A 7,416-nucleotide genomic window follows, 5' to 3' on the forward strand; every position below is an offset into this window, starting at 1 on the left:
GTGGGTCATGCTTGCTATTTGCTGGGGCAGATCGCAAGAATTTCCTCCAGACCAGTGAGCACCTGAAAGCCCCAAACATCCCTTCTATCCCATACCCCTCATGGAGTGGGTGCTTCCAGCCCCCATCTTTAAGCCTCTTTCCTTCAGCTGGAAAATGGCAACACGCTGATTGCCTCTGTTGTATTTTTCACATGACTGACCACAAAACTATTAATATAACCAGAGCTGGTTCAGCTGGACAACTCATTCCCTCCAAGGAGAGGAAAACCACAGCTTCTTCCATCTCTGGAAAAACCTTTTGTGATGACAAGAACAGCAGCGCAGATGTAGCAGAGACAGTTCTGGTTTGCTGATACACCCCAGTGGAGAACCTCAACCAGCATGAGAGAGTACAGTTTGTTTCTTCTGTTCGTCCTTTCCATCTTCAAGAAGGGTGAGTTCTGAGCTTGCTACAGTTCCGTCTGATCAGGGCTTTTTTTTTTTTTCTTTTTCCTTTTTCCTCCGCTTTTATAACTCGTGCAGGAGGTTCATCTTTCTCATCACTCAGAAGCACTGTTTCATACTGCTTCATGTTCCTCAGAGTTGATATGAAATTCGTACAATTTGCTCCACCGTGCACTTTAGCCCATGGTTAACTACAAGTGTATACTTAAGTTCTACTAAAGTCAACAGGATTTGGTTACATATACTGTCAGACTGTTTGATAGAGAAAGTTTAATAGCTGTGGTGGGCTCCAGCTCTTGATCTGGTTATCAAGAACTCAAATCCTTTCCACTGACAACTAGTAGATATAATTAGAGTTCTTTGTTTTTACCAGTGGGGCATTGTACTTAGAGCCCATGAGCTTCCTGGAGTGCCCATGGCCATATAGCCTTGTACAGTAGATAATCCAGGCTGCAAAAGGTAATCACATCATTACAGAGAGTGACAAAAGGCACCACGACTCCAGACCTCAGTAATTAAAATATTGGCTTGGCACAAATTCCTGCTAAATAACTTAATGGAAGAGAACCAGTCCTACATCAGCCTTTATTCACCGTGCAACACAAAAGAACATTAATTCTGCCTGCACAGCCACTGGGATATTTGTCAAATATTATGGACAGCAGACATAAACACAAGCACCAAATCCTAACTTAGCCTTTACTTGATCAACCTGACAGATGAATGCCCACAGATCACAGCAAAGTCAGCCATCTGTTTACACGAGGCAAATTATTTACATTTTTCTCCAATTATTCTCAACTGTGGAGGATAAACCTCCTGATTTAACAAAGCCACCAAGTAAGTTATGTAAGACAGGAATGTAGTCACAGACATTCCTGAAACCACTCTCTGGTGCTGCAGCTGTTGCAAACAGAAATGCAGTTGATGGATATAGGTATCTATACAGCAAGAGCTGCCTACAAGTGCTATTTGTTGGTATTATTGGTTACTGGAGAAGGGAAATGGATGAGACGCTGAGTTTTCCTGATATATTTCAAGGCTGGAGAACATTCATTCAGGTAAAGACTCTTTTCATCACCAGATAGAACTGATAGAAACTGGGTCTGGTGGCAATGGCTTGTATTTACTGTGATCATCTACCACGACAAGGATTTACAGTGGTCAAATTCCAACTGTCTGTGACATCCTGGCTGGAAAACCCAGAACTTCTCCTCCTGTGAGGCCAGGACAAGGCCTGTCTGGGAAGATGCAGGCAGCTGGAGTCCACGTGTTGTCAACCTGCTCTGTTAACATGGAGCTGCTTGCTGTGCATCCTCCTGTGTGCATGCACTCAAACACAGAGCGGTTGCATTTAATTGGATTAGTGCTTGAAGCCACCAGATCTCTGAGTACGTTATATATATGTAAGTACACACACATATATTAGGAAGTGTGTGTCTGCAAGCAGACAAACATCTTCCAACTGCAAACACTCACACAGCCTCACAGTGGACATCTACAGGTCAGCTATTGCTGACATGGCAAGGCCTGCTTAAAAATTAAATTGCTTTCAACATGAGCAAGGCAGCCCCCTCAGCTCTGTTGCAGGCTGGTACCAAACCCAGCCCCACTAAGTGGGCTGAGTAACCACCTGCAAGTCCCCTGCACAGGGGGAGGAACAAAGGGCATCCATTTTCTGACGAATGAGAGAGAGGGTACAAGAAGGATGATCAAGTTCCTTCTTCAATACCCTATGTAAATCAGTCCTGATTATCTGTTGTTGCTTCTAGGCGTGCAGTGCAATAGCTGGTCCATTCACGTCCCATCTGACGTCACTGGTGAACTTGGAAAGATGGTTATTCTGCCCTGTACCTTCACACACCCTTACAAAACCTTTGACCGTACCCTCACTGCCATTTGGAGGATCAAGGAGCCGTACAATGGCACTGTAGTGTTCAAGTGCACCAGCCAGAGTGCCAGCGAGCTCTGCAAGACCGCTGTCAGCTACAAAAACAAATACAAACTCTTTGGCAACCCCCGGCACAAAGACCTTTCCATCAGGATTGACAACCTGACCTGGAGTGACAGTGAGAGGTACTTCTGCCGTGTGGAGTTCTCTGGGGACATCCACGACAAGTACGAAAGCAGGAATGGGATAAAGCTGCATTTGATTGGTAAGACAGCATCAAGTGCCCAGGGAGGCAAAGTCACCCCAGAGGGAAACTGGAGAGCCGTGAGATGTGGAAAGTGATGAGGTGGTAACAGAAGGTTATCTGAGATGTTTGCTCTTCCAAAACATTGTCTTTTCCAGGTCTAGTCAGCCCTGAGGAGGACTTGTAACATATTGGCAGGGAATACTCACTGCAGGCTTCCAGTCTGAAGTGATGTGCACACTGCAAGGAAGGGAACAGGAGCTAAACACTGCAGGAAGTAAAGAAACAGCTAGGTTGTGGCTGCCCAGGTGAAAGCCTGGTGAGTCTTGCATATTGTCCCTGCAGCATGGGATCAGTGCAGACTGCAGATAGGAAAACTGAGTTCTGCAGCTCCTGGAGTGAGGCTACAGATGGGCTCTTCATCAGGATTTAAGCTGGAGAATGCAGCTGCTGAGCAGGTGTTAGGAGATGCAAGCACAAGCAGGCCTGGATGGCACCAGCATCTCAGCCTGGTCACACTTAGCTCAGTGCATATGATTCTGTCCCTCTGGAGAGATCCATGCAGCCTTGTGATGAGAAATCACACTGAACAGGCGTTGCACAGCATCCTTGTGGCAGCACAAGATAAAAAGCCCTTCTTAAGGGTGGACATCTGCATGGCAATGACATCTGAATCCTGAGTGATAGAATCACAAAACCATTAAGGCTGGAAAAGACCTCCAAGATCACCTCACCCAACCATCCACCTACCACTAATGCTGCCCACTAAACCACATCCCTAAGTACCACATTTGTAAACATTCCCAGAGCATTTCAAGATGCAGGGACTCCGTCCAATGGGCAGCCCATTCCAATGCCTGTCCACTCTTTGAAGTTTTTCCTAATATTCTGCCTGGCACAAACTGGGGAAATTATTTCTTGTCCTACCACCGTTATATGATTGAAGAGGCCAACTCCCACCTTTCCGTAATCTCTTTTCAGGGAGCTACAGAGAGTGATCAGGTCTCCCCTGGGCATCTTCTTCTCCAGACTGAACTATCTCAGTTCTCTCAGCCATTCCTTACAAGACATGTGTTCCACATCTTCCACAGCTTTACTGGGCAGGAAGGGCATTGCCCCCCTCTGTTCTGCCCTGGTGTGGCCCATCTGGAGCACTGTGTCCAGATTTGGGGCCCCCAGTACAAGAAGGATACAAAGCTGTTGGAGCAGGTCCACAGGAGGCCATGAAGATGCTCAGAGAGCTGGAGCACCTCTCCTGCAAACACAGGATGAGGGAGCTGGGCTTGTTCAGCCTGGAGAGGGGGCAGAGAGCTAAGCAATTAGAGGTGGGTTTCCAGCACTCTGCCTCTGCCCTCCATCTCAGGGTTTCCACCGTGCTGTGCAGAAGGAGAGTGCTTGGTCCCTCTCAGAGGGTGTCCTCACTGATCTAGCAAGTGCCAGAACACCCATGCGGCCTCAGGAGTGGGCTCATACTTAACCAGCAGTGCACAGACACTGCGTGTTGGATGCTTTTGTCTCTGAAGTGAAACCGCAGGCGGCCAGACGAGGCCTGAGAAGGATTTCATGTACTGCAGAGAAGTGCTGAGCAGTCAGGGCTCTGCCTCTGTGGAGCAGATCTGAAATATCTCACAGAGAGAGTGGTCCGGCAAGGCAACAACAAGCTGTGCTGATGATGAGAGAAGCAGAGCGCAGGTGCTTGCATAGGCCCAGTGTCCCCACTGCTCCCCACTTTGGGAACTGATCCCTGCAGTACAAAGGGCAGGAATTAAATAATGCTTCCTAAAGCAGCTTGTACACCAAAACACACAGATATACAACGCAGCTGGTTCTCATAGCGAGGGCCTGGCACAGGCTGCACAGAGAGGTGGTGGTACCTCATTCCTGGTGACCCCAAGGTTGGGCTGGATGGGCTCTGAGCACTGCTGGAGCTGTGGATGCCCCTGCGCACTGCAGGAAGTGGGGCCTGATGGCCTTTAAAGGTCCCTTCCAATTCAAACCATTCTGTGATCTATTATATGGATTGGTCTTCTTTCATTACAATGACCCACGCTGTCTTGCCCGACAAATGAAAGAAATCAACTCCGAGCACCTGCTTTTCCCACGTGAGGACGCTCATTTTGTTTCTCTCAGTCTTCACAGTGCCACTGAGAACTGAGTGTATGAAACAGTTCACAGATCCAGAAGAAAACCACAAGATTTTTCACGTCTGCCCTGCTTCTTTAGAGAGCAAGTTCGAAGGCTGCAAATTCAACAGTGCCTCTAAATTTTGAGCATCCCTTAGATGGATGTTGCCACCATTCAGAGAGGTCTCTGACAAGCCTGAAACACTAAGGAAAGGGCTCACATGAGCAGATCCTTCCTTGAGTGTTCTGGAAGGGCTGGGGTCCAAGGAAAAAAAATAAGGAAGTTTGACGCCAATCTTGTTACACTGTGCATCAAACCTATCATTGAAACCTAATGTATTTCCTGTAATTTCCACAGCTTCCCCCAGGATCATTAACATTACTGTCAGTTCCAATGGGGATCACACCTTCAAAGCCCGCTGCACCGCCGAGGGTGAACCAGCACCTGCCCTCACGTGGACCAGTCCCCACTCCAGCAACCTCACCTCGGTCACGAACACGAACCACCGCGTCACCAAGGAGCTCCAGTACCTGACACACGACGGCAAATACACCTGTACAGCTGTCAACAGCCACGGAAGAGCAGAGGGGGCAGTCTACTTCTATAAATTCAAGGCATCCAACAGCTCCTTTTTCCTGATCCTGATTTTTGTGCCGCTGGGAATTAAGGTCCTTGTTTTGCTGGTGATACTGGGCATGACCCTGTTCCCCAGAGGTATGTTTCTCTATTTCCAACATCAGACTGGTAACATGATGTGATGCAGCAGATAAAATCAGACAAGGGAGGGGGAAGTCTGTTATTATCTTCATTTCCACCCTAGGAAAATGACATGCATAATGGAATATTAAGAACAAATAAGAGGGACCTCCTGGCTGGCTGGTCACAGTCTGCAGGTGCCAAGTGTCATTCAGGATGGGATCTTTAAACAGAGCAAGCAGGAGTTTCCCTGTGCCCAGTGAAAAAGGTTAATAAATCAACAGGTGTGTTACTAGGGAACCTGCTGCCTACACAATCAGATTTTTATTGAACAGACTAATTACTACTTCTTCCCCAGCCCATGGGCAGGATTTACTTCCACTGCACACCTCACAGCAGCTAGATCTCCTGGAGTCAGCACCCTTCTCGCTCCCCAGAGCAACTCCATCTGCATGCTTTCCAGTCAGCAGTGTAATCCCATTTTACACCTGTTCAAGCCAGTATCCCTGCTGTGCACAGGGCTCTGTGACTCAGGCCACAAAGTTGATTCCTATCCTGGCAACAGTGAACCATTCACCAGAGTATCAGTTATCCTCTAGTGCATGTTGCCTATGGGCTGTCAATCAGTCCTGGCTCCTCAGATCATCTTGCTAACTGGTATATCTGCTCTCATTTAACAGGCCCTTCCACTGCTCCATCCATCCTGGCCCGGTAAGAGTACCCCACCTTCTACTCATGTTGTCCAGCAGGAGGGTAGAGATGACAAGGAGAGGAGTACAATTTGTCCTCTGTCTTGGCTACAACTTCTGGCCTCATAGCAGGCTCCTGGGATGAGGACAGGGTTGGGCTGATAGTCAAGCAAGCTGGTGTGAAGAACCAAATCTTGGGGGGCAACTGAGAATAGACCTCAAGGACAAGGAACCTGGAGAGACATGGATGCAGCAAAAGCAGGGGATGACCAGAAGTGTTAGAATATCACATTAAACTAGCATAAGAATTCCAGTTTCTGATGAGGCAGGAGAGCCTTCGTAGAATTGTAGAATCATAGCACGGCCTAGGTTGAAAAGAGCCACAATGATCATTTCAACCCCCCCTGCTATGATCAGGGCTGCCAATCACCAGACCAGGCTGCCCAGAGCCTATGCCAGAGCTGATGTGTTCTGCCAAGCGTGGAATAAGGTATGGAGAACCAAATAGTCCATGTCAGAGCCAGCTGAGATGTGGCAGAGTCCAAACCTAGAATCTGAACCATCCTCCCACAGCACCACCAGCATCTCCCAGTACCCAAAGCAAGGAGACTCCTGACATCTGTAGGGGCCAAACTGGTGACAGATGGGTAAAAATGTAAGACAACCCTTAGGTTAAACAGACAGAAACTGTATATGAGGCCAGTATATCCTTGGATTTGCTCCCTTCCAGCCCTAGTTATCTGTGATACGTTTCCCTCACCTTACCTTAGAAATGCATTCATCTCAGCAGGATGTGCGCAGCGTCAGGCTGCAGCCCAAGAGGCAATAGGGAATTTAATCCTAGAGTTAAATTTGTAATAATTATCAGCAGAAGCATGGTGTTGCTGATTTAGTATCTACACTATACTGCACGGCCAACTGCATTTGTAAACACACAGATGAAAGCTTCCCTTTTTCCACCACCAGGCCGCAGCCACAGGACTCCACCTACGAGAACTTTGACCGCAGGTGCGACGGCAGCCACAGCCTGCCAACAGAACAACCTGCAGCAAGATGCAGCTGAAGACCTGGGCTGTCCCACCCGCACCCACTTGCGTGGTCTGAACCCCTGTCTGCTCTATGCCAAGCTGGATCATCTGAGGGTGCCTTTTCCCACTGAACATAAGACTGTTGTTGACTGATGAACGGGTCAAGCGAGCCTTGTAGGCGCATGTTTTCCATCTCTGCTGAGACTTAAACTTAACACAAGACTTTAAAGCAAAGACAGATTGCAAAAAAAAAAAAAAAAAAAAAAAAAAAGGAAAAAAGAGAGAAAGTGAAGAGTGGTG

The 7,416-nt window shown here is 47.8% G+C and overlaps 1 protein-coding gene across 1 annotated transcript; it reads left to right on the forward strand.

Annotated features, from left to right (window-relative positions):
• Positions 1 to 357: 357 nt before the first annotated feature.
• On the forward strand, positions 358 to 7,151 carry SIGLEC15 (sialic acid binding Ig like lectin 15). The gene is made up of 5 exons (XM_042862433.1): positions 358 to 433; positions 2,217 to 2,600; positions 5,061 to 5,417; positions 6,080 to 6,110; positions 7,055 to 7,151. The coding sequence occupies exons 1-5, from the start codon at positions 382 to 384 to the stop codon at positions 7,149 to 7,151; spliced, it is 921 nt and encodes a 306-aa protein (XP_042718367.1). The 5' UTR covers positions 358 to 381.
• Positions 7,152 to 7,416: the final 265 nt, after the last annotated feature.

This window comes from Lagopus leucura, unplaced genomic scaffold, assembly GCF_019238085.1.
Source record: "Lagopus leucura isolate 7727_CA_CO unplaced genomic scaffold, USGS_WTPT01 Super-Scaffold_650, whole genome shotgun sequence".
Classification (NCBI taxonomy): domain Eukaryota; kingdom Metazoa; phylum Chordata; class Aves; order Galliformes; family Phasianidae; genus Lagopus; species Lagopus leucura.

What these genes read in the sequence shown, in the direction of transcription:
- SIGLEC15 (XM_042862433.1), top strand. Translation starts at nt 382, where the DNA reads ATGAGAGAGTACAGTTTGTTTCTTCTGTTCGTCCTTTCCATCTTCAAG. An exon ending in CCTTTCCATCTTCAAGAAGG is followed by an intron (nt 434 to 2,216) that starts GTGAGTTCTGAG and finishes TGTTGCTTCTAG; the next exon opens with GCGTGCAGTGCAATAGCTGG. An exon ending in CATGACCCTGTTCCCCAGAG is followed by an intron (nt 5,418 to 6,079) that starts GTATGTTTCTCT and finishes CTCATTTAACAG; the next exon opens with GCCCTTCCACTGCTCCATCC.